General features: G+C 45.8%; 1 protein-coding gene across 7 annotated transcripts in view; it reads right to left on the bottom strand.

The window, feature by feature from the left end:
- RAPGEF1 (Rap guanine nucleotide exchange factor 1) overlaps positions 1 to 26,222 on the bottom strand; it is an 88,155-nt gene that overhangs the window by 9,836 nt on the left and 52,097 nt on the right. For 3 of the 7 annotated variants that reach the window (XM_074924104.1, XM_074924106.1, XM_074924107.1), the window contains exons 10-16: positions 19,648 to 19,850; positions 16,964 to 17,122; positions 7,295 to 7,576; positions 5,869 to 5,961; positions 4,152 to 4,240; positions 2,726 to 2,837; positions 1,003 to 1,078 (exon numbers count right to left, since the gene is read on the bottom strand). In XM_074924104.1, the coding sequence (XP_074780205.1) occupies positions 1,003 to 1,078; positions 2,726 to 2,837; positions 4,152 to 4,240; positions 5,869 to 5,961; positions 7,295 to 7,576; positions 16,964 to 17,122; positions 19,648 to 19,850 (1,014 nt within the window). The remainder of the gene's footprint in view (positions 1 to 1,002; positions 1,079 to 2,725; positions 2,838 to 4,151; positions 4,241 to 5,868; positions 5,962 to 7,294; positions 7,577 to 16,963; positions 17,123 to 19,647; positions 19,851 to 26,222) is intronic. The other 4 variants (XM_074924105.1, XM_074924108.1, XM_074924109.1 and 1 more) reach the window with 4 other exon arrangements.

Genomic DNA, 26,222 nt, shown 5'->3' with positions numbered 1-26,222 from the left:
GGAAATATAGCTGTGAGGGGAAAAATTTTCTTGCTAGCTCAATGGTGCTGGTAAGTAATTGCAAACACCTTATGCTACAGTAAAACCCTGCCATTTAAAAATGCACATGGAAGGTATTTCCCCTTTGACTATCAAACCTCTAAAATATGAGTGTTTCAGTGGGTCAGTGCATGTTGCCTTGCATCCCAGGAGATAAGGAGATCAATTCTGGTTAAGGCCATCAGCACAAATGTGTTTGGCAGGTTCAAAATCAGGCTCCGGAAACATGACAAAAGTTGTCTTTGCCACAGGTCTTGGAAAAGAGCTGCTTCATGTGGGTGTGACTGGGTTTGGCAAGATAAAGATTGAACAAATCTAGACCTACGGGTTGTTAAACTCCCTTTTCCTCCACCACATTTCCTTTCTTGTACTGTGGAACTCCTCTCTGAACTGGTCTGGGTGGCTACCAGCATGCAAGTGGTACAGAGTGGGATCGGGAAGTTGAAAACAAGGGGTGTGAGCAGTGCAGCTCCCGGACAGCTTGCCCAATGCCCACGGGTACTGCATTAGATCCAAACCAATGTCCCTCCTCTTCTACTTCGATGCAACAGTCACTCCAGCAACTCCTACAACACCACTCCCCTCAAGTTCAGAGGGCAAGGAACACCTCTGAAAACAGGATCCATGCCACAACAGGCTGGTCACACCTGCACTCGCAGAAGGCAGTGGCCCACCTTGGCAGGTACGGAGACATCAAGGCGGCAGTGTCACCAAGTCCAGTGCTGCGCCTTGCCTTCCAGGTCTGGGCAAGGCCTCTGAGGAGTTAATACCATCCCCGCTGCTAAATGGAATGAACAGGCGCTTATCCAGCTTACCACTGTGTCAAAGATAAGCGCAATCCCCCCCCCTCCACCCCGGCCCCGCTGCCCGCAGCCCCATGGCGACTGCGCACACCGCAGCGACGCAGAAGTCCAGCAGCAAAGGGCTGCGCTCCCCAGCTCCGTTTTGGTGTGTGCACCGTACCTTTCCTGTCAGTCTCTGTTGCATGCACTAACAAAATGTCTCCAGATCCACCACGAACATCTGGCCCATCGTCTCCCTGCAATGAGAATGGAAACACATTAAGCACAGCCCGAGCTCCCTTCGGCCTGGTTTACCATCTCTGGAGTTCAAGCTCAGCAGTAACTGGCAGAGCACACAATGTTCCTGGCACTGCTCACAGCACAAGCTGGGACGTGGTCTTCAGTGCTGGGCTAATCCTCGAATTTGATTAAAGCATTTGGTGTCCCAGATGAGGATCTGGGCTGATCCTCACTCGGGGTCTCTGACTCCTTAAGGCCAGGCTGTGAAGCTCACTGAAAGCTGAACCTTCTGTCCACAGAAGAATGAAGAGAAATGTCCCAGACTCCCAAACGCTCCCAGAAGACCATTAACAGAGCAGTAACACCATGTGAACTGTCTCAAAGTGCAGGATCACGTACCACAGGGCCCGTGGGGTGAGAGGTCATGCATTCAACTTGCATGTTCCTGGAACATCAAACCTAGCAAGTTAATTCCCTAATCTGGAACTATTTGGCTGGAGGTCACCTGAAGTGATCCAGTAACTGGGAGCAGAAACGAGCCCTGCTAACTGCTTGACCCCTGCCTTACCACTCTTTCTTCTAGCTACTGCAATTCACAACTAAAAATATGCAAAACCGATCTACCACTCAGCCAGAAGTTCCCACACTGCAGGAAATGGCTTGCAGTGGCATTTCTACACTGTTTCAAACATGTAGACCACAAAGAAAAGAAAGAAAAAAAGAAGTAAAGGGTTGACACAGATCTGCCAGTCCCAAATGTCCAGAAATCACTGATTTTTAATCGTTTTTTAAAGGAAATATTCCTGTTGAGGAGAGTGGAGTCATGTCTGACTTCCCTTAGCAATGTCTTTGTCATTTAAACATGCAAACCACTGAAAAAACCCAGGATTAGAGCTGTAGAGCAGCTGTGTCGAAGATGTGAATTTTTCAGGTGACCCTCTGGCAAGACTCATGAAATACTACTTAAGGAATGAGTAATAGCTTCTCACTCTCTCCTGCACATCTCGGCTGACCAAAGAACACTCCTAAAGTGCCAGTAAATGATACATTCTCTCTGATTTTCAGACCAGCCCCCTGACAGCCTGAAAGCTTCAAGCTTCAACAGTGTGCATATTCCCTCAAGCTGCATGTCAAAGACAGCTTGGTTCGAGAGCAATAGTGAGCAAAGCTGTCTGGGAGTGCACCCAAGGCTAGAAAGCAAGCCATGTCTCAGATACAGAAACAGTTACTTTGGCTGCTCTTCCACATCAGTAATGTAACGTCCTCCTCGGGAAATGTGCTAAACCTGCCTTCAGACTGAAAGGCCAATACCATAAACCTGCACCTGGACTTACTGTGCTCAGGCTCTCAGGTGTTTCATTTCAGACTGTAGCATTCTGAAGAGGTGGGAAGGAGTAGACTGGGAAAAGGGCACAAGATAAGCCGGTTTTCAGAGATATCTCACGCTTTGTTAAACCCTCGCTCAGTGCTGATGCTCCCTGCCTGTACCAGCACCTCAGACTTTCACAACAGCCTGCACACATAAGGCTGGAGCTGCATACCACTTCTGCTGCAACCTAGTTTTTCCTGTCAAATAAAAGCTGATGCCTTGTTTGTGCACAGAGAATCAGATTTCAATACAGCATAAACCAAAGAGTATGAAAGCAAACCCTGAATGCACCCACCTCTTGCTTCAGTGTTAACCTTGCCATAATTTCACTGTGGTCGATAAGGGATAGCTCATCTACCTCTTCCTCCAACTGTGATGATTCCAAAGCATCTGGTGACTGCTGCTGCCTGTAAAAAAATAGGCAAATACCCATCAGTGTCATCACCCATCCAGGGGAAGGGATGCTGGGTCCACCTGAGCTCTCAGTGTACAAACCTTCATTAAACAATGGTACATACACAGACAGTCTGGAGGTAAACCTTTTGCAAACTAGCCCAAATGTCTAGCTCTGTACATCTCTTGAAAAGATAAACCTTTAGGACCTGAATGCTTGTCTGCTGCATTTCTGGCAGACAGGATTTTACCCTGCCCTGCGTAAATACACACTTCCATGTCTCCTTAATCCACCAAATTTTTAGTGCACACAAATCTAAGCCCTTCCTCAAATGTACAGAGACTGAGCATACTCTATGCATATATATCTTAGTCAGCTCATGACCCATTGAGCTGCTCCAAGGGGAGAGGACAGGCTCTCTTTTTGCAGGAAAATAGAGCAGAGAGCTCTGACCACTTTTTTGGTGTACATCCACAACTCCAGTATTCCTACCCCCAAGGGCTGGTACTCTTGTGCTTGGACACATGCTGTCTGCGCCTGTATTCCTGAAAAAAAAGTATGCATGGACTTTAGAGCTTTCCCCAGGCACAGGCCAAAATCCTGTGCACCAGTCAGTACTTTGAGCAGATAGTAAGCTTTGCAGAGCACTCTTGCATTGTCTCCTTCACTGCAGGGATTAAAACCCTCAAACCTGCAGGAAAATGGGGGAGGGAAGTTGGCTGTCACACACAAAACAATGCTGTTCTCTATTTTTGCTTTAGAAATGCAACTGAAGAGCAATCTCAAGCAGCAGGGAAGCACTCACTCCACTCCTCCTGAAGCCCATCTGTTACAGCCCGAACCTCTTCATTTACATAGACAAATGATAGCTAAGAGCATTAGAAGGGATATAAAGCCTCCTGCTTCGGGGCCTCAGACAGCCTTTAACTAGCAGGGTTAGGAAGAAATTCCCCTCTGGAAGACTATTTCCCAACAGCGATACAGACTTTTATTTTCGCACGTTTCCCTGGAAGCAGCAGAGAGCAGCCAGTGTCAATGACAGGACTGCCAATTAGATGGACTTCGGATGGCTACCACGGGCTGCATTAACCCCTTGCAGGCTCACCGAGTTAAGTAACATCACCTTGCCAAGATCCCCCTTGTTCAGCAGGATCCCACCGCTCACCAGTTTTGAAAAAAAGGTGGGCTTAAAATTTAAAGAATATGGAGAAGGTTGAGGGCAGAACAGGCAGCTCCAAGGTCTGGTAGAGGGCAGGGCTAACTGGACGATGGTGAGTCTCTACCCTTCGAGGCTGGGAAGCAGGAGGACCAGGGGAGCCAGGCTCACCTTTCAGCACCATCTTTGCCTTCCTTCCCCATGGCACTGCTGCTGGAAGTGGAGTCTTTGGAGTGGCTGTCTTTGACAGAGGGAGATTCCTGCGAAGAGAGAGAAGTTTTTCATTATTACATGGGGTCCCACACCACAGCTAGCCTTGCGTTTACAGTCTGCCTGCCTCTAAATGGCCCTTTACTGTAAATTCCTACAGAGTGGTTAAAGATTGATGCAAGTTAATGCCAAATGCCAGGAAAACACAGGAGTTAATTAGACAGGAAATTTGGGACCATCTCTGGAGACTAGTGTAATTAGTACTGTTTGCTTTTAACATTGTGAAATGATGCTGAAAGTTACAACACAAGTCAGCTGTTGTCTTGGATTTTAACCCTCTCATGACATTTTTTTTCCTCCAGTCCTTACTGTTGAAATACAATCGTCTGCTGCTTTAATCAGAATGGACACAGCCAGCTCTAAGCTCTCCAGTTTCAGTTCCCCTCCTAATCACAGCCCCCAAAACACCAGCCTGCCTTAGGGGGCAGATGCACACTGCCATTCCTACCTCCCTTCTCTCCCACCAGAAGTTTTTCACTTCACAATTCACAGCTGTGGAAATGAGGCTAATGCAAAAAAGCAGAACCATCTGAACCGGCGGCATGGAACAGCAGGTAGAGAGCTCAAAGCAAAGATACAGCATTTTAAATTAGCCATTTTTTAAGGAGACAAATAGCCATGAACGGCAAATGGGAATATTAATCTAACAGTGTTGGAGTTCAGAATTATTTAACATCATGCAGACTGAAACTTGGAAATTCAACCTGCTGAACAGACAGGACTTAAACCACCTACACACTATCCCTTCAGCCTGGGAAGCACACTGGTGAGCTTAGGTTTCTTGGTGTCTGCAGAACTTTTCCAGGCTGTATCTAAAGCCCTCTGCCTCAAAGTTGGGAACCAGCTTGCAGCTGCCTAAAAGGATGGGCCTGCCTAGATGTGTCTCCTGAAGGGAAGTGATGGGAGCACTATCTCTTGGCATATTTAACACCAGTATGGAAAAAGGTCTTGGAGACATCCTGTAGAAGATGTGCCTTCCAAGATGAGGGCAGGCAAAAAGATCACTACAGACCTCTGCTGCTGTTTCCTATGATCCAACAGGAAGATGGTACCTCCCTGTGATGGAAAACGCCCTGTCTCCTTTAGGAAATATCTAAGATAGGAGCCTTGAGTAAAGGAAGAAACTGCGTGCAATTACAATGCTAAATCAATCACTTACTTTGTATCCAAACAGCAAAGGGAAAAAAAGAATTTAGAGCACAAGGCTTTCTGTATTAAAACTGGGAAGCCAAAGCAGTTACAAGAATAGACACAGTCCCAGGGTGATACTGGTCAGAGTGCATCTTTCTGGAAGGGAACCTCACGCAAGCAGCTCCAAACAGACAGCAAAGCGCAAACAAAACAACGTGGCAGGAAAAGCCATCCCTACCTCCTGCCAGGGCTCACCGTGACCCCAAAAGCATTTCCTGCTCTCCACCCGGACCAGGAGGCCACCCAAGCCTGCAAGCCAGGAGTGGGCAAGCAGAGGACCACCAGCAAGGGAGCCGGGGCAGCAGGATGGACACAGGAGCTCCACGGTGTGCAGAAGAGGCCGGTGCCAAGCGCGTCAGCCCCGGCGTGAACTCAGCATGCACCAGGCAGCCCCTTCCCGGTGTCCGGCCCTCTGCGGGTTACTTACTCCTTCAGAGCGAGGGAGTTCCCCGTTGCTCTGGCCAGAGGAATACAGATTGACATATTCACCCTCACCAGCCTCCTCACTGGCGTTTTCACTCTAAGGGAGACAGGATGAAAGGAAATACGTGATGGTGCCCCCCATCAGCACTTAGTTAGTGAGAGAACGTGCCCACGGGCTGGGAGGAGAAGTGAGCTCAGTGTCTGGGAGCCCTTCCTCTGGCTCAGCAGCCACCACAGGCCACCGAGGCTGTACCTTCCCAGGGGTAATTACTTTCTGGTTCTTGAGGACTATCCTGAAGGCCCTGAGCTGCAGCAAGACAGCAGCTTTGCAAGAGCTGCTATGGGCTCTGTGAGAGACTGCGAAGGTGCAATATGCACATGTGGGTTTCAAGGTTATGGAAGCCGAGCATCCAGAGCCTGACAAAATGCCTATCCTACCCGCGCTGGTCCTGTTGCTAAACGCACATCAGCCCTGCAGCCCAGAGGGAATCAAATTTATCTCCTAAACTATGCTCCAAGCACAGACTGGAGCCATCACGCCAGGCTAAACCGAACTCAAGAGCTTCTGGGCTGTAACAAGGACCCAAGGCAAGGAAGATGCAACAGCAAGGTCAGGTCCAAAGTGTGAAAACCTGATCATTTACTCTGCAACCAGTGTCCCTGATGAAGCAGCGCTAGCATGTACTGTGCTGACAGCTCTAATCCCATTCAACTCCAGCCTTTGCAGCAAATCAAAGAGGAACTGCCTTGAAAATGAGGTGTTTAGAAAAGTAGCTGTGATGGACAAACCTGATCAGTGATCTGCAAAACTGATCTGGGACCGCAAACTAGTAGTGTGAGAGCAGCATTAGTCTAACTCCACCGACACATGATGCTTTGCACTACCCCACGCTGCCAGCAAGCACACAGCTAGGGCTGCTGGTAACTGGAAAGAGAGGGAGCCTGGAGAGAGCAACAGGTTTATGCACAGGAGAGACAGAGCTGGACTGCACCCACTGCTCCTGGGGCTCCCCAGGGACTTAGCGGGGAGCAGGGCAGCAATCGCCAAATCCTGCCACGGCAGCAACTGCAGGATGTGAACCGCTGTTGGGAGTCTGCGTTTGGAAACCACCAACTTCACAAAACACTTCTTTACCTTCCTCAGCTTTGTATTACAATTGCAGAAAGCTACAGCAACTTCTCTCTCCCCTTCACCACCATCTGAAATTTTGTTTTCTACATATGTGCTAACATTTGCTCAAACCTGCTGAGATTGTTCATTTTTAATAGCCATGATTTTTATATTAAATTACCTCTCTGCAATTCACACACACACATTTGGAAACTGGACTAGATCACATTTAGCATGTATTAATACGAGACATTTTCTTTTAACAAACAAATAAACTCAGCCTTGCGTTAAAGAGAATTATCTCTTTGGATAGTCTCACCGAAGGCGTCTGGAGAGAATCAGTGAAAGAGGTTTCAGAAGGAAGGCAGACAGGAGCATTCCCGTTAAAGCTGCTCTCCTGAGAAGAGGAGTTTGGCACATCCACAGTGCTGGGTGACTGGCTGGCTGCGGCGGGCACCGCTAGGTCAGAGCTCTGAGATGGATGGACGGGCGGGAAAGGTGGGGTGGAGCAGGAGGAGGAGGTAGAAGAGAGGAAAGGAGGTATGGAGACTTGATTGTGAGGCACAAAGTCCTGGGAGTAGGACCTAAACACAGATTTGTACTACAGGATGCAGAGACGTACAACACAAAAACAAAGAAGATGGGGAAAGGAAAGAGACAGACAAAAGAAAAAGTAATTAGATTGGCAGCAGCGTAGCAGTGACAGCACAAGGCATTTCGAAAACAGGCACCTCTCCGTCGAGAGGCCAACCCGAACACAGGCAGCACCATTTTATCATCCACACGCTAGAGCAGGAATTGCTACCTGGGACAAGGGACAAGTCAGCCATTTTTTTCATGGAGAGGCATGTTCTTGCACAAACAGTAGCTCGACTGTTCATCTTGCAGATGGAAAGTGGGCACCAGGGTGTTACCTGCAGGTATCCAGCCTTCGCTAGGCAGGGGGAAAGCCTGGATATCTCAGTACTAAGTCGCTAATGGCAGCGACTCTGAAAATCACTGGAGTGGACAAAAGGATGTGAAGGCATACAGAAACCACGACTGTGAGCATGCTGGAAATATCTAGACAGAGAGAAGTACTCCAAGTGCTTATTGCTTTTCTGGGATTTTCCACAGGATCCAAATTTAAGATGCCGTTTGCTCCAGCCCTGTAATTTAACAGCTACTGTGTCAAGTCTGTTCCAGAATACACGTCTCCCAGGGAGGAGTGGCTGGATACTGTCTTCAAAGTTACACTGAAGGATAAAGGAGATTACACACTGCTGCTCCTTCCCATTTGAGAAACATAGGGAGCAAAAATGATAATTGGCCTCAGGAGCGATGAATTCCTTATCAAACCGATCCTTTAATGCAGTGCCTTGAAAAGTCAGCTGAAGAGATCATCTGTGTAAAGCTTTATTTCACTATCTCTCCTAATCATCAGATTACTGTTCAGATAATATTAAACAGGGTGCAGTGGGAATATATTGTGCCAAGAAAAACAAGAGCAACCCTCTGTCTTTTAACATCTGGTGCTAGTAAGATTTACCATCAGGGTAAGTCCAAAACAAAGCTGACATCCATCAAAAAAAAAAAAAAAAAAAAAAAAAAAAAGACAATAATGCTTAACCTGATGGAGAGGAGTTTATTTTAAAACCTGTAAAGCTCAACCACTAGCGAGATCTGTGTTGTAGCCAAGTGGACTGAAGGAAGAATCACATCATCCAAAAAAACCCACGCTGAAATAAAGCTGTGGCGGTTGCTCGTTTGAGCGATCTGCTGCAGGAGGATGGTGCATTACAGAGCTCTCAAGAAGCGCACACACAACTTGCACAAACCAGGCTGAAAAGTGACACCGCTGTGATGTAAAAAGGAGAAGGGGAAACAAAGGCGTCAATTAGAGAATTCAGGCTACATTTTCTCAGGAGAGTTGAGCGGGTGCTAAAAAGCAAAGCTCAGTCTTGTCACCTGAGCTGCAGAAGCAGCAGCCAGCTCGGCAGTGGTATTTTTGTTTCTACCTAGGAAAGATGTGAGTTTAAAAATCTGAACTGAGAACAGCCTCAGGCCAGAAGCCTGGGCAAAAAAGCTTTTCCACTACAAAGGAAAGGAAACTTAAAGGTCAATGCCTAGACTTTACCTTCCACCACCTTAATCCTCCGCTGGTTGCCCTCCGCTGTGCATGGAGTCCGGCAGTGCTCTGGGTGTATTCTCGGGGCCCAAACCAAATAGCAGGCCATAATACAGAGGAGCAGAGGGAGATGCTTTGGAAAGTGAGCTTAAAAGACTACTGAAAAATAATTAAAATGCAAATCCCTACCACATGCCTGTGGCTAAAAGGAGACTGGCTCTAGGACAGGCTCCTCTCTCTTCCTGCCCATTTCTTTCCGGATGAGCAGCCCTGGCTCCAGGGACACTGTCAGCTTTTGGTGCTGCCTCAGTAACAATGACAAGTCTAATCTCTGTATTTACTTTCTGCCTGGATAAATGCTCTACATTTATTCATTTTCACTTGCATGGCACAAAACACTAAATCCCTCGTAAGACGCCAGGCTCATGACATCATCTTGGCTCAGCAGATTCATTATGCCTGCCCCGTCTCCCTGGTATTTCATGATCTCACCAGCACTAACATGCCAACTATCGCCCCAAGTCCCAGGCTAGACCCCAAAAACAGAACAGGAGCAAAGCAGATGGAGAACGTCTACTCCCACCAACCACTGCTGCAATGGCTCAAGAAGGAACTCAACGAACTGCTGTCCCGATAACGAGATCCTCTGCTCCAGTAAAGGAAATAATTTGCGCAAACGGGACCTATGTGCCAGCTCCCCTAGAGCTGGGCTTCCTGTACGCACACGAGACAGGCGGCATATGCTGTCCTTCACTTTGTAGTTGATAGACATCTTCCACCGAGGAGTCCCAGGGGTTTTTGTCTCTGACCTGCCGAACCCAGGGAAAAAGCCAGGCTTTTGCAAAGCAGCAGTGGAGCTCATGCAGGGCACATTGAAAGGAAATTACTGTCCTCAACCGAGTCACTGTGGGACAGGCAGCACCCTGCGAAGCTCCCACGCTGCGTGATGGTGCTGGCAGGGTTAGTTCAGGCCAAATGCTGGCTGGGAGGCTCGGCAGCTGAGCCACTGCCTGGTACACTGCCTGCAGGCTGAGCTAGCCACTCTGCGAGATGAAGGACTGCTTCTGAGGCAGGAAAATTTGCAGAGCTTCTGCCTTGCATAGTTTCAGAGACATTAATCCCAATTCAAAGGCAATTTAGATCTAAATATAACGTAGCATTGCTTAAATTTTAGAAGTTTGAATGTTTGAACGTTACTACTGACAATCACTATATATTTATCTCTCCTCAGCCTCATCAATACACCTTTACAAAACAGTATTTTGGCATATAATGTGTTGAAAATGCTGATTTAAAGCCCAGGTACCCAGGAAAACACATTAATCTTCATTATGTGATCCGTGAACAATCATTTAACGATGTAGACATGCTCTCAGCATGCTGTTAACAAAGGGAAGAGTGCAGAGAAGCCTTTGGTACGCTGGCGTTAATTACCCAGGCTGCTCTCAACTTCCAATCTCGTTGTAAAGTTGCATCTTGTAGAAAGCGACCCAGGGAGCCCCCTCCTTCCTCCGGAGCCTGCAAGCAGCTCTGGAATTCCAGCTATGCAGTCGTGCTGGGACAAGAGCCAAGAATGAAGCATACTTTTAAAGGGGAAAAAACCACCCTGCGGTGGAGATGATGTCCATATGTCATTCATTCCTGCTGCTCCCCAGTCCGGCCCAGCCCAGCCAGCAGCTGCAGCAGGAATTGTGGCAATGATTTCCGCGGGGTTTGGGTGTTGTACATCCCTTGGAAGCCCTGTCATCCTTGAAAAGACATACTTTTTTGGGGAGGGGACAGTCCATTCAACAGAACTGTCACAAACTAGTCATCCTCTAGTCCTCCCCCCAAGAAATCACAGGCAACAGTTTATCTTGGAAACAAATCAGCACTTGTTTTAATCTGCTTCCTAGAGGTTTCTTGCAGGGTCAGTAAGGCCTCGGTTATGACTGTACTGACACAACCTCCTACTCATGGCTTTGCTTTAAGTGAAGTACTTTGAAATAATCTCTGGGAAAGCTAGAAAGCGAGGTGCAACCGGATCCTTTGTGAGAGGATGCTTTCCTCTGTCCAAACTCCAGCCACTCTGCCAGGCTCCCACCACAGGACCAGAAGATGGTCTCCCAACATGAGTGATCCTGACCTACAGTGGCAAATAGCCAACACAGGGAGAAGAGAGACATCCTCTCCTCTCACTAATAAAATAGATTTTAAAAAAAACCCCACACTTATCTGCCACTTGGGAAGTACTTCCACAAAACATGCTTTGAGCTGGGAGCAATCTCATCTCCTGGGAACAGCAGGAAGCTAACATGCCCAGACCTGAATGTTTACCACACACCGTGACACAGAGAGGTCTTCCAGAGATGGCACCTTTCAATGTTTTCAATTTGCTGCCTTTGATTTTTTGCAACGGTCAATATTTTAGAACAGCTTTCCATCATTAGCAGCAGTGTTACAGGATGTCCCAAAGGTCAATGACATGATGACCGTTTATTTGGATTAGATGGCAGGAGATAAGCACTCTAATAGAAAACTTATTTCAAGAGTGATGCTTCTCTACATTCACCAGGCATGGCTGACCACAAGTAACGGGAGACAGGGTGTTTATATGCAGAGAGTCACTAGTTGTGAGTTACAGCAGTCTCCATCCTAAATTCAAAGTTTAATTCAATTATATGGCTGACAGAGCATCTGCAGCATCAGCAGACGCGGTCTTTACCTTTTAAGCACAGCCTTCTCAGTTACCCTACAGACATGTTCTGCCAAATTAATCTGCGGTCCTGCCAGACACTCCCAGATCAGATAGAGCATCAGGGTTCCAAAACATGAAGCTATCAGGGGAAAGGATCAATCTTTTAGATCTCCTCTGCTCATGCTATTAAGAGAGCGACGTGGGCAACATGCCAGAACTGGATGCCCAAATTCTAACAGTACAGAACTATGTTCACAAAACACTGGGTGTTGCACAAAGCTGTTACACCCTAAGAATATAATTGCACAGACAACTATTGGAAAAGACTTCCTATCTCATGACACAATGCTGGGCTTCCAGGTACTTTTGCTAATGAGGAAGGAAATGCTCCTGCAATGAATGGCTGGAAACACAAGCTGCCAACCGAATGGCTTCAAGCACTGCCACCGGAAAGGCAGCAACTCCTCATGCTTGAATGTTTCTCAGCAAAGCCTCTGACCTGGCTGCACAGCTGACCTCCCTCTTTTCAAGCGATGGTTAGCACAGCAGATGGATGGACGGGGCTTGCTGTTCCCTTGAGAAAGGGTCTCCAGGCTTCTGCACAAGAAAACACGAGGTCCAAACTTCTCTTTAAATGGGAGGTATTCTTGTACATCTTTGCAACAAAACAAATAAGGGGAAAGAAGGAAACATTTGTAAGATCTATTAACCATGCTATCATGCATCTCTCTTTTGAAACTATCAGGTCAATTCAACCTGATTGCACCTACAGCATCAACCCTTGTTTAGCTTGTAGACAATACCACTGTATGTAGCAAGCAGATCTTTAAAAGGCAGAGCCTGGAGAAAAAGACAAAACCCCTAAAAAGTCAGTCCCACAAAAACTGCAGTGCATGTGGCCTAAAAAGTCAGACAGACCTCCACAGAGACCTGTAGTGCTCCAACTTCAAGAAAAATGTATAAACCACCACAGGATGTGGTTTTCAGAAGCAGGAGTCGGTGATGCCAGCATACAACAGCACTATTAATACCACCATCCAGGCCTGCTGTAGGCAGTGGAAATGAACACAAATGCAGAAGGAACACTAAACAGGAAAGGCAAAACAATACCTAGACCTCAGCAGTTGGTTAAATGGATGCAGATCTTTTTTTTTCTTTTTTTTCCCCTTCCTTCTGCTCCAGACTAAGAAGCCAAACCCCGTTTAGGACAGAAATGAACTCACACACTATGATCTCCCAGTCCAGGTTTGATCGTGGCTCCCACCATTGGGCCACCGTATGAATCAGAACAGCTCAGTCTCTGCCGAGGGCCAGAGCTGCGGCGTGTGTTACAGACTGGAAGTGAGCTACACGAGCAGGGGTGAAACGGGGAAAACATGCCATGCACATGTCTGCATTGTGTGCATCTTTAAATACTTATCCGACCCTCCTTTTCCTGAACAGACGTTAGCACACACACAAGAAAGAAAAACAGTTGCTGTGAATTTACTGTGCGCTTGCTCAATTTGCTCAAGAACAGTGGGAACAAGTGAGAACAGAAGTGCTGAACTGGAGCTTCCATAAGGAAATCACTTGTGCCTTCCACTGGAATACAACAGCCAATTTGGTTTCTGGAAAATTACTGGAAATGTTTCTTAATTAAAAAGAAAAAAACCAGCATTTTGAGAAAGGCAAGTTATTTCTCCACAGTGGAGGATGCAGCCAAATTTCCACTAATGGCATGTGCATGCCTTGGAGAAATAACTGTGTTCCTTGTTTCAGCAAGGAAAAGCTTCTTAGCTGTAACTGAACACAAGACTTTCTGCAGTCTTTGCTGGGAAATATGTGGACAGATAGCAGTAAAGCTTGTCACCGGACTGATTTCCTCTACCAGTGAAGAGTTCCCCAGCTGCCAGGAAGTAACGAAATTTAAAGATTTGATTTCTGCCATATAGATACCTGCCCACCCATTTCCAGTCAAACAGCACAAGAAATTAATAAACCAAAGTACAGCAGCTCTGTCTTCACAAGAAGGAGGGAGGGAGGTGATCAGCAAGAGGAAAACTCCTGCCAACAATCACCAAGGAGGATGCTTTCTTATTGCATCCCTCCTTTCTCACTGTTTAGCCATAGAAAGTACTTTCAAAAGAGATGGGAATCCCTAGAATGACTCTTGACAGTACAATCCAGTTGTCCCACCAATGTGAGATTTAACAGTTTAGCTGTGCATGGGATGGGGAATATGATGCTGCATTTCTTTACAACATCAGCCCACACTACAAACACGACCCTTTGCTGGCACAGAGGCCAGATGAGAATCAGACTCGGTAAAAAACAAGCTCAACTTGCCAAACCTATGAGGTTTGATCCAGTTGCTCAAGATCTGCCTCTATCCAGTAAAAGCTATTACCTCTGACACAATTTCCTGCAACGAAGGGAAAAGTGCGATTAGTGGGTTGACAAGAGCAGCGGTGGCTTCTGGACTGTAGCAGTGTCTGCAGCGCTGATTGGAAAGAAAAAAGTCAGGGTCCTAGCAAAGGAATTCATATATTAAAAATTAAAAGAGTAAAGATGCTCTGAACAACTTAACCTCTTTTTTGCTTCAAAACACAGTTTGAAATCAGTCTTTCTAAGCCCCTTAAATGAGTGGCAAGGCGCTAGTTCTTCACCTGGAGCACAGAGCTAACGGGCTAACATCCAAACCATGGTGTAGGCTCGGCTTTCCTGCTGTCTGCATGTGAACAGATGGGGACAGGGCCAGGTCTTCCCTCTGGGATTGATTCCTGCTGCCCAGCCCAGGCCAGTCTCCAGGGAAGGAAAAAAGCAGAGGGTACTTTCTGAAAATTGGCTACGCTTGGAAAACCTGCTCACGTTGGGTCAACGGACAGCCATTTCGTTTAGCAGCTCCTGCTATTGATCTAAGGAGGTTTTTCCTTCCTGTACGGAATGGATAATGATTAATGTAGGAGACATATAATTTTAAGAGATCTGATAATCACCACTGATATTTGGGTACACAAGAGGCCAAGTCTCCCTAGCATTAACTCTCCTCTCACCTAGAGAGGTGTGCTCTCCCTAGCATTAACTCCCTGGCTGGGGCTGGTGGAAAGCTAATGCTTATTTTTTAACAGATTTAATGTTCACCACAGTGCTCACTTGAGTGTCTTTTCCTAGTGAGAGAAGAAAAATGAAGACAGGAGAATAAGAAGAGCAGAGCAATGCACTTAAAGCATTACTGGTGCAGCTCATGCCATCCCTTGCATGAAACCTCAGGCTCTGGTCCTTCCTCCTGCCGAAATGCAGGGTGTCACCCTGGGAATGATCCAAACCTTGACAGCTGTTTCACATCTCTGTCTTATTAGGGATGGGGAAAATGGGATAAACCATGGTTATGGTATTACATGGGTCAGCTACGATGCGTGTAAGGATGTGGTATTCTGCAGCTCGGAGACAAAGAGACACTGTCATAGCGAAAAATCTCATTTTTGCCTGTGAAAAAATAGACCAGCTAGAGTCATGAGCAACTATGAGATTATCATAATTTAAAGACATTAATGGGAAAATCACCATTTTTAATTCAGCTTATTTCCTTTGTGCATTTGACAGGGCACTGTCTAATTGTTCTCATTGTTCCTCATGCTCCAGCCATTTATTTTCCCCTCACCAAATCCTTTGCAAAAACAAGTTAAGGGTTTTTTAATGAAGTTTTACCATTTCATAAAAGAATACACTTACAATAATGTAGTTCAGAGCAAGATGAGAACAGGTCAGAACAATAAGTAGGTGGTAACCATTTAATCCAACCAGGACCCTTTTTAAAATCAAAGTGCCCACATATATTTTTAGAACACTATATTATCATATTTATAGCCTCGCAATTAAAACAAAAATGGTCAAGTGCTTTTACCTGGTCTTACAGTTCTGTGTTTTGCTTGCAAGGATCACTATTGAACAAGAGAGCTGGACAATTCAGAACTTTTGCACTATTTCAAATTTTAAAACTGTTTACCACAAATTTATTCAAGCGCTAACCTTTCCACACCTCAGCCTTTTCATCTGTGCAGCAAAGCTATAAAACCGCTCTCTCACACAAGTGGAAGCCAAAAGCTTTAATTCATTGCTTGTGAAGTAGCACTACTTGTAAAGTACTTGAATACTTTCTTCTTCTTCGGACCTATGATTATCACTTATTTTTAGAGAATGAGTAAGTGTTGAGATGGGAAGATAGCAGTGGCACAGTGGGAGGATACCATTTTCAAATATTTAATATTAAATTAATTGAATACTTCTGAATTTTCTCAAGTCTTGTTTCATAACTTCTTCTCCAGAAGAAGTCTAATTTACTAAACATCCAGGTCACTGTTAAAAAATAGCCTATTCTCAGTTGTCATCACACAGCAATCAGAGCATAACCACGTAGTTTTACATGCAAATGAACCCCATACTGATGAGCTGGTGGATTCCCATGGTTAGATATAATTTCATTATATTAACACTTTGTTATTACTACCATTTAATTTAAGCAGCTGATCACAGATCTAAGCGGTGCTCTAGTATTACTGTTATTCTGTATAAATCAGTCTCAGCTTCTCCTGCCATTCTCTCCTCAGACTGCTTACAAGTGCTGTAGAAGAGAAAAACCTGCTCGTTCGTCAGCAAATCATACAATCTTACTGAGCTTGTTTGGGATCATGGAGACGTGAAGGGAAGCAGATGAACAGATAAGAGATGAAAGATCTGGTAGAGGTAATTTTCTAGAAAAAAAAAATCAGGGAGCTGCAGCCACTGTTCCATACATTTGACTAAATCCATATATTTCAGGGACAATATCTCATTATTTCTCCAAAGGCCAGATTCACACTGCAGCCTTTAATGGACTCATCCACATCTCTGGCATTATGCAATGGAACAAAAAGACTTTGCAGCTCCAACGTGCAGGTCAAAGGAGTGTGCCCAGGCACAGGCCAGCTCTTCTTCGTCACTGCCTCACCACAAACGTCAATACCAGCGTGTATATAAAGTAATGAAAGCCACACCTCCCCTGTGCTTCGTTTAGTAAGATTTACACACAGTTCTTCTCACCTGGCCGACTACTACATGAGTTCAAAAGCCCCCAAAAGAACCTTCACCTTTACCTGAAACTGAGAGCATAAGCACAGAATTTGCACACAAGCGTTTCACCGACACAAATACGCACACATGTTAAAGTGCAGAGAGCAACTCACCGAATGCACAGGAAAGGAGCTGTGCCGGTTGAGAAAGGAGTTAGAGACTGACATAGTGAGGCCCTGAGTGGCACCGGTGTCCTCGGGGGTGAAGGGCACTTTAGTTTGCTGGACACAGTAGGAGACAGAAGAGAAAGAAGAGGCAGCATAGGAGGCCTGCTGAAGAGGGGGAAGAAAGCAAGAGACAGAAGACACAAAGAAAGAGAGCACAGAAAAGGCTATGAATAAAGGATAAGAAATGCTAACTGTAAAACAATGCATATAATGGCTTGCTAAACAAACAGCTATTCATACAGTTCATCAGAGCCAGACACACCAATATGCCTTTCTTGAGCTCAAGAGGCATGACAAAAATCACAGTTCAAATCTTCTTTGTTTCACAAATCCCTTAAAAATAAACTCCCGCCTCCCCCTTCCAGCTCACCCATGGACAGCTGCTGCGGGGAGAGGCAAGCTGTTCCTTGCTGCCCTTTTTTCCCCATCGTGTGGGGGGCAGATGCCCAAAGGAGGAACCAGCTCTTGCTTCTGGCTGCTACGCAGCCAGTTCTTGCAGACTACTGGGTTTTGTGGCAATCTACAGACTGGGAACCTGGTCTCTCCAGTGTGAGTTATGGGCTGAGTACTGCTGAGACATTGGGTAACAGTGATGTCCAGCCATTTGTCAATCCAATCCAAGGTTATATATAATTTGCACAAGAGGGAGATATTACACTAAGTAACAAATACTATTAAGGAATTTCTCCTGAATTCCACTGTTAGTAAGGGGTCTGAGGGAGGCTAAGGTATAGCTAGGCTTTCTCAGCTTTGACTTGCTAAATAACATATAATGTTTCATAAATAAGACCTGAAGCACACAAGAAAGGACTCCCTAATTAATATTTTAGAGAGGAGTCCATCCAGCAAAACTTGCCTACTGCTAGAGCAGCTGACGCCCATGTGATTTGCTATTGCAGAAACTCTCACGGCAGCAGGAGCAGAGGAACAAGAGTCTGGTGGCTTTCACAGTGACTGTTGGAATAAGCCATCATCCACTTGCACCACTTTCCCAGCAGAGGGATGAAGGTGAGGGTGGGAGGCTCCACTTGAAGAAACCTTTGCTTCAGGGGAACTGCAAGCAACACCTTGATGGTATCAGCTTGCAAAACTACAAGAATGCCTAGCAGGCAAACCTGTGACATCTTGGCTGCCCAGAAAATGATTAAAGGGCAGCAAAGAAATGTTCTGCTTCAGCCAACAGCTTCAGAAAAAGAGCAGAATTTCCCTTCTGCACAATGGCTGCAGTAAATCTGTGCATCACGCACCCCCTCTCATGATCATGTAGACCAAGTCACCGCTGGGAACCTAGAGGTAGCCACCTCTAGGAGGAGGTAGGGCAAGGGACTATATGGTGCAAGTGACAGTGCAAGGATCACACTGACAAGGGGGCCACAGACTCTGGAAAACCACCTGATCCTTCAGAGAGAAGTCCTGCAGACTCTTCAATGTCCCTGCAAAGCAGATGGGACATGGGCGTGTAAGGGCTCATCTCCACAAAGCAATAATGCATAATACTCAGTTTAGCTTAGCTGGAAATGTTACTTTATCTTTTTAGGACTTTTACCTCGTCACAGGAATGTAGTTATGCAAATCCCCAAATGAGAGTTCTTGGTTGCTTCTCCTATTTGATTAAAAAGTAACACCCTGGGACAAACTTTAGCACAGATAATGTGAAGAATATTGTGACAGTTGCCCTCATGATGGTAAGGCCATGGCTTTGTTCACACATTTCCTCCTGTTTTATTAAAGCCATGGCCAATATCAGCATGAAAGATGCCTTTTTTTTTTTTTTTTTTTTTTTTTTTAGTAAAGCAAATCAAAAAATGAATATAAGTAAAACCCCTAAGGTTGGAGTTAAAAAAAAAAAAAAAAAGACAAAAGAAAGGAAGACCCTTAAAAGAAACAGGACAAAATCCCAGCTCCACTGAGGCTGGAAATCAAACTTCTGCTGCCATCACAGAGGCCAGAATTTCATCCCCCGTGTGGAAAATGGCACTCGCTGTACTGTTAAACCCATCACCCAACACACATGCATGTGTAGATGTGCCTTTTTGTGCTGGCAGTCTGGGAGGGCCAGCAGAACACTGAAAAACAGGTAAAATCCTGCATCACACAAGGGGACTAATGTGGAGAAAACAAGCATGAGTTAAATAATGGCCATACCAAAGTTCTTTGGCTCTGGCAAAGACTGAGCCATAAAAGCAGTAGTTATTATGCTTAAACAGTCATTATTAGTGGCATCCCTGACAACAGTTTCAAAACAACACTGGGAACAACAGTGCAGCAATCTCTCGAAAATCGTGTTGCCCAGTGTGTCAAAATCTTCAAAGCGGTTTTTGTTACACAGCCCGTAGTCTGGCACAGAGTCAGCCAGGCCATGTGGAACACTAATGTTTCATTTTTAGGCCATTTTAGGACTTTCAGAGTTTATGGGGAACAGTCTGAACATGGGGTTAGAAAGGAGCTCAAAGCAGATGATGCAAAATGCCTAAAAACACGTTAACAAGATGACAAGGAACATGATGTGGTAACACCAATGAGACATCCTCCCACCACTGCAGCCTGTCAGAAACAGGAGCAGCAAGAACAGAGCTGTTCCTGGGAGGCTGGTGTGTCCCGCCGGGGAGGGCACTGCAGATGTCACTCACCAGCTGCCGCTGCTTGGGTGGCAGAGCAGGAGGAGGTGCCAGATCTTGAGAGGGGTCTAAGCTGATAAAGGAGTCATTGAACCCATAGACTTCCATGAGGTGCTTGTTCTTCTGCTGGTAGATGTGCTCGTTCTGAGGGGTCTGGTAGAACATGGACGGCTGGGGCTCCGAGTAGTCTTCCACAAACTGCATGTATGCCATCACTGCAATGCAAGGAAAGGTCACACTCACTGCTCCTGGTCTACGTGCTGCAGCTGCAACAAGCAGGCAGGACACTCATTCTCAAAATAAGATAAGAGTAAGGCCGTGGCACTGTCAGTCGGGCTTTGCGGCAGGCTGGGAGCAGCAAGGCATCTGCGCTGTGTTGACAGGGAGTTCACACAGCCAGTTGCCACCCACCTTGCAGGAAAGGATCTGAATATCCCGTCCTGCAAGGCAGCGCACAACAAACACAATCACAGGCCAAAGACATATCTGACAACAGTTTAAGGAGCCAGTGAGGTCTCCAAACAACTACTTGAGAAGTCTGATTCACTGGTGCTTAGCCCACATCCCTTTCTCATGTAACCCATGGCAATTTTGAGAATATTACTCAGCAGCTAATGCCTAAAGTCACAAAAATACCCAGAATAACTTCAGTCCTCTTTCTAGGAGACACAAATCAGCTCGCACAAAGATGCAACCTTGACAATAAATCTATAACAATGCTTGTGCCTACAATAAGTCTCATATCTGTAGTCAGCAAGATTTCTAAAACGAGGACGCTTACAGCCTTTCTCCATTCTAGCCAGCTGATAAAACTGTTGGATAACATCAGAGAACAACTACCTGTGAGACTCAGTGTACCTCCCTCTCAGCTATTTATATGCCACTGCCAATGCTGGTACAGATACTTACCTTCTAGAAGTGCCTCTGACCATGTCTTCCTACCCCCTTAACTCAAATCCAACACCCTTTTCTCCCATCTCTTTTTAAAGCATCTTATAATCTTCAATTCTGGAATCCAACTGATTCAAAAGCTTTTCTGAGATGTGGTTCAATGGAAATATTAAATAGGATCAAATCTCATTTAAAAGACCGTTCCATCTGTGCAATATCCTTGATCTATGACAATCTATGACAATCAAAAATCTATGACAAAACCCACACAGTCTATGCAGCTCTGACAGAGGATTACTTGCTGCTACAATATTTTAGTGTTGGAGGGGGAGAATGACATCCAGTGTCATAGAAAGACCACTACAAATGCCCAGAATTATTAAGGATCAGAAGGGTACTCAATAAATGTAAAATAGACAAAGAACTCTCTTCTATATACCTGAGAACAGAAGCAACAGATGTATTTAAGTGTCATAAAAAAGGACTAACCAAAGCCTTTTTGTAAATATGCTGTCACGCACAAGATCCTCTGTGATCATTCCTACCTTCCTCCCGATAAACAAGCAGTTGTCAGTTTTTGTAAATCTGGTCATTAGGTGGCAATTATTCAGCTTCTGCTGGCATTTCAGTTGTACAGCTGAAATGAATGGATGACTTCAGTGAAAGCTATAAATACAACGACCACAATGCACATCGTGAAGCTGGTTCCCACACTAGCTGCAAGGCAAAGCCCTCTGTTCACCTGCCAATGCAGATCTACAGGCCAGCCTATTTCAAACAGGATGCAGCCGTGCAAACGTGTTGGCAGGAAGGACTTGCTTTGCACCTGTCTTTTGCACCTTTTTACAGATTTCCTCTAAGATTTTAAACTCTGTTTAGAAATATAGCTAACACAGCTGCCCCTTCTCACAGAATCATATTCCTCCTCCAAAAAATAGAAGAAAAAAAAAAAAAAAAATGTCATGGTAATTGGAATGCAGGAAACCTCAGCTGATGGATTTCAATCCCAACCGGTAACACCTGCTGGCCCCATCCTGTGACCCCACAGTCCTGCCAGTGGACAACCTGTTCGTGTCCTGCAGTACTGCCAGTTCCTGCACAGCTCTGCCAAGGCTGCTGACATTCAGATCTCCAACAGCCCCTGCTACCCAAGCCCTGCTCCTCCTCCTCCTCCAGCTGCTCGCCTGCCTTTCCAGCCACTCTTCACAGATGTGTCACATCTGAAATGTGGTTCAATGGAAATATTAAAGGTTCAGACCTCTCCTTCTTGAAGGGAGTGACAGAGGTTTCAAAGTGCACGCACATGTGTGTTGGTATGTGTGTTTGTGCCCGCTCATCTGCTGGTATCAGTACTCATGTCAAAGCCAGGATCAAATTTGCTCATGCATGTGAATTTCAGCCCAAGTCCTAACAGTGAAAAGAAGCACGTTCTGTCAATATTCTCTTATTTGAATTATGGCGAAGGAGTCCTGGTGTAGAACATACAAAATTGCTAAAATACGGTTTCCAAATATCAGCAATTCAGTTGACTAAGCTACTCTTAACAATACTCGTGTCCTGAAAAATGCCTTCGTATCACAGACAAGTTTAAAGGATAAAAAAGGCTTACAGAAGATAGTTCTCTAGCAGCAAAAGTGAGCTAAGGATCAAGACTCCTTGGAGAACTGTAGAGGACAAAAGCTTGAGCGCAAAGACCACGTTTTGAGAGCTCATCAGTTGAGCAGGACAAAAGCCAAAAAGTCAGGCTTGGCAGTCCTGGTATAATGCAGCAGACATTACTAAATTCAGACCAATGCTTTATGTGGAGTTACCTACAAAAACAGTGCTTCACTTAACACCCAGATCTGAAGACAACGCTCAGGACTGATGGCTGTGAGTCCCTGGGTTCAGACATCTGTATGACACTACAACTCGGGAAGTGTTGGTAAAAAGGGTATTGCATTATAGTATTGCATTATACACTTGTGTAAAATTAAATTACCATAACTCAAGGTAGTAAGCCTGAATGCTGTTGAGAGCCTTAACTCAATCTGCAAGGGAATAATGAAGAGCTCTTTTATCTCAGCTCTTTATGAGGCTAATGCATCTCATTGTCACAGCAGCTCCCCTGCCTTGCTTGTTACAACTAGTCCAGGGCAGGTGAGCATGTCTCTGCTTCTACTTTGTCATCTTCTCTGTTTTTAGCTGAAGTGAAAAACAGTTGGGATAGTGAAATACAAACCTGGCTCAGGTGTAGAGACTGTAGAGTGCAAATTAAAATGGGCATCATTAAAATGCGGCCAGTCTCGAACAGGAGACTAAGGGAGCAGGATCACTCCCGCGACTGCTGTTTGCAAAGGGTCTTCTCTCCCCTCTCTCCCTCCATCCCTTCCCCTTGCTGCTGTGGTTTTTAACAAGGCAGAAATTTAAAAAGCAGATGGGAAATTACATCACCAGCTCAGATCAGGCTGCACGCCCTGCAGTGACTCTGTGCAGAGGGAGGGAAGGGGGCTGCAACCTCCACAGTGTCACCGGGGTGGAGTGACAGTCTCAAGGCAGCACCCGGGGAGAAAAGAGAGGTGTGAAAGAAACCTCTCCCACCACATGCCCAGCTTATGTCGGTTCTGAACCCAGACAGAAATATTTGAAATAAAAACCCCATACATCTCAGACTGAGGCTATGAACACCTTCCCAGCAATCTGCTTGCAGTGTCTTGGCTGACATTTCTGAAGGAGCTAAAGCTGCTCAGGGGTTTCCAGCACACACCAGTTCTGCCCACATGGTAGAAGGTGTTGCTCAGGGGGAACCAGCAGTGCCTGAGCCAGCTCACCGTGCGGCCGGTGCTGGCAGCTGGACAGAGCAGCCATCGGCCCTGGAAGCAGCACTCGGCTACGGGACAGGAGAGAGAGCAGCAAGAGACCTCTTGTCAGGAAAACACCCTCAGACTGTGGTTGTTGGAATCCGCAAGGAACTGCTCGAAGGTCATCAGCAGTAAGGCACATCTGCAGTATAAGTGAGTATCTGATGTGGAGGACTCCCTGAAGGTCTAGCCCGACTCCTGGTGCTGAATCAAGCAGCCTGTGTTACAACTGGCCCTGCATAAGTGCAACAGATTTTGTGCATGGGCAAGAGCCAAAATTATGGAAATTCTTAAGCTATACCACACATCAACTCACTGGAGAAGTCAAGGTCAAATAAGCCAGTCTTTGCTGTCACCTCTGGAGGAGAGCTGTTTTTCAAAGAGCTCGCATTATCCACTGGCTAAGCCCAGACTGCCCTCAGCGTGGTTCCTGCAGTTAAATGCCAGCTGCTTACAGGGCACCAGGCTGCATTTTGTTCCCACTGACAGGGAGGGAAACATGAATAAGTGCCTCACCACTAGTTTCCAAGCTGTTTGGGGGGGAAGATCTTGTTATTTCTGACTCTGGGCTCTTCATGGCAGAAGTTGTTCCATGTCTGTGTCTTGTACAGCAGGAGCATGATGCTGGTGCTCAAGCAGAAGTGTGGAGCCATTTGCCCTTAGCACAGTAACATGGACTCTTACAGAACAGTAAAATAACTAATTCATGCCAGACTAAAAGGCTTATCACTCCACTGTCTAAATTACACAGAAGTCAACTCAGGAGGTCCCTCTGAGCACAGCTCACAGCAATACACATGGCTAACTCGAGAAGGATTTGTTGTGTATTACCAATAAAAAGGCCATCAAAGGCTCTGCTGCAACATGGTCTGCCACCTACCAAAAGAGGATCCACAACAAAGAGACTATAACCAAGTCCCATCTGTGTGAGCTCTAGATCTTTTTAATGAACTCATGCATCTCCTCCAGACCCCAGGAGTTTGTTGGGGCTGTGGAAGCAGCAGTGCCTCACCTATGTGATTACACAAGAATATCTACATGCATCAGCCTCCAGGCAAAAAAATCCTGGGTGCTACCATACAGCGTGAGTAATGTTTTACTGTCCTTTTAATGTTGAAAATAAAAGTAAAACTAACAACCACAGATCTGTGGTGTGATATACTGTGGAGTCAAGACAATCTAAAGTAGGTTCTCAGTGTCACATGAATGCAATTAAAAAATCCACAGCAGTCAGGTATCAGCCCAACTACTACTACAAGCTTTGCAGCAAGTATGGTTTATCAAACCATCGGAGCTGACAACACCTTTCCTAACAATGCAATCTGATCAGTACTCCAAGAGCTTCTGATAGTGACAGATGACAGATGACAATTAACTCTATTCTAACATCAAAGAACATTCACATACAAGGCCTTGGTATTGAGGTTAAAATTGTGCATGGGCAATAATGAAGAAGATAGCTTTTTTAATTGTTTTTAAGTAACTCCTTCACATCTCGTATGATAACAGAAAACAAAGAAACGGGGCTTAAAGAGAAAAGCAAACAGCCCAGGTCTCTCTTTCAATTGTCAAATCGCCTCCTACCCCAAGATTCACGCCTGCGTCACCCCCTACTGAAGTTGCCTACGTGTATGTGGTGCATTTTCCTGCATCCATCCCAGCCTGCATGGTGTAAAACCACCTGGACCCAGCCCTCACTATTAACATGCAGAGCCCCCAAGGACCTGAGCCTACATAAGGAGGCTCTGTATCACATTCCCTTGCAGCTGGTACTGCAGGCGAGTATTCTGAACAGCACAAGCCATAACAAACAACCTTGGCTATGCCCTGTGCCAGCATTTATTTCCTTTCTGTTGTCTATAAACAAACATCTCAGCTCCTTTTTAGCTGCTTTCAGTATCTTTTAACTGCTTGCTTACCAGAGAGGGGCCAGTGATTTCCTGTGTATGGGGACACTGAACTACAGGACCACCCTCACTTTCAGGTGCGTCCAGCCTTGGGCTCTGAGTAAAATCCCAGAGGGTTACAAATGTGATCTGGTCACTTAGGGATAACGGAAATGTTTTTAGTCAGTGATTTTTTTTTTAAAGAAAGTGACTGGCACAGTACACTACCATAGGAATGGGCAGAATACTGATCCTGCCGCACAACACACCGATCTCCCTTCCACCTTGTTCTCAGCGAAAAGACTATAAACTGCAGAAATGAGTCAGGCAGCCAACTCGGCACTCTCAGACCAGCTCTTCACTTGGGCTGTCAGCCATACAGCATTACACTTTTGATCCAGATCTTGTATACGCTACCTCCTCACACAACATACAACTGCAAAGCAATCCAGTGACTAGTAAACTAACATCTGCTGGATCTCACTATGCAGTCCACAGCCTTCCTTGGCAGATCAGTATGGCTGCTTTTTTGGCAAGAGGTTTCACATGTTTTTAGCCATGAACATTAAGGAAATCAGAATAAGGTCATGAGCTTGAGTCACAGTCAGTACTGGAGTCCCAGGAGCCTGGCTGCGGATGGTGAGCCTTCACATTTAGAGGCTGCTCATTTTAACGATGTGGGAAATTCTTCGGCATCCAAAGGAAATGAGATCCCGTAGCAAAACAGCAGTACTGGACACTAGGTTAATAGTGTTGTCTCGCACAGCTATGTGGGTGACTGTTCCTATTGCCAAGTAACTGCTCTGGCAATGCTCAGTTTTGGACAGAAAAGCAGCCCTTTCTCTGAGCTCTTGGAGAGTACCCAGTTCCCTTCTGCAGTGGGAAAACACATAAAATGGGGGCAGGGGGGAAGGAATGAACATAAACAGGAGGGTAAACCAGGAATATCTGCAAGGCAGAGTGCCTCAGA

The sequence above is a fragment of the Athene noctua genome, chromosome 20, assembly GCF_965140245.1.
Source record: "Athene noctua chromosome 20, bAthNoc1.hap1.1, whole genome shotgun sequence".
NCBI classification, from domain to species: domain Eukaryota; kingdom Metazoa; phylum Chordata; class Aves; order Strigiformes; family Strigidae; genus Athene; species Athene noctua.
This window is presented reverse-complemented; position numbering and strand designations above follow the sequence as displayed.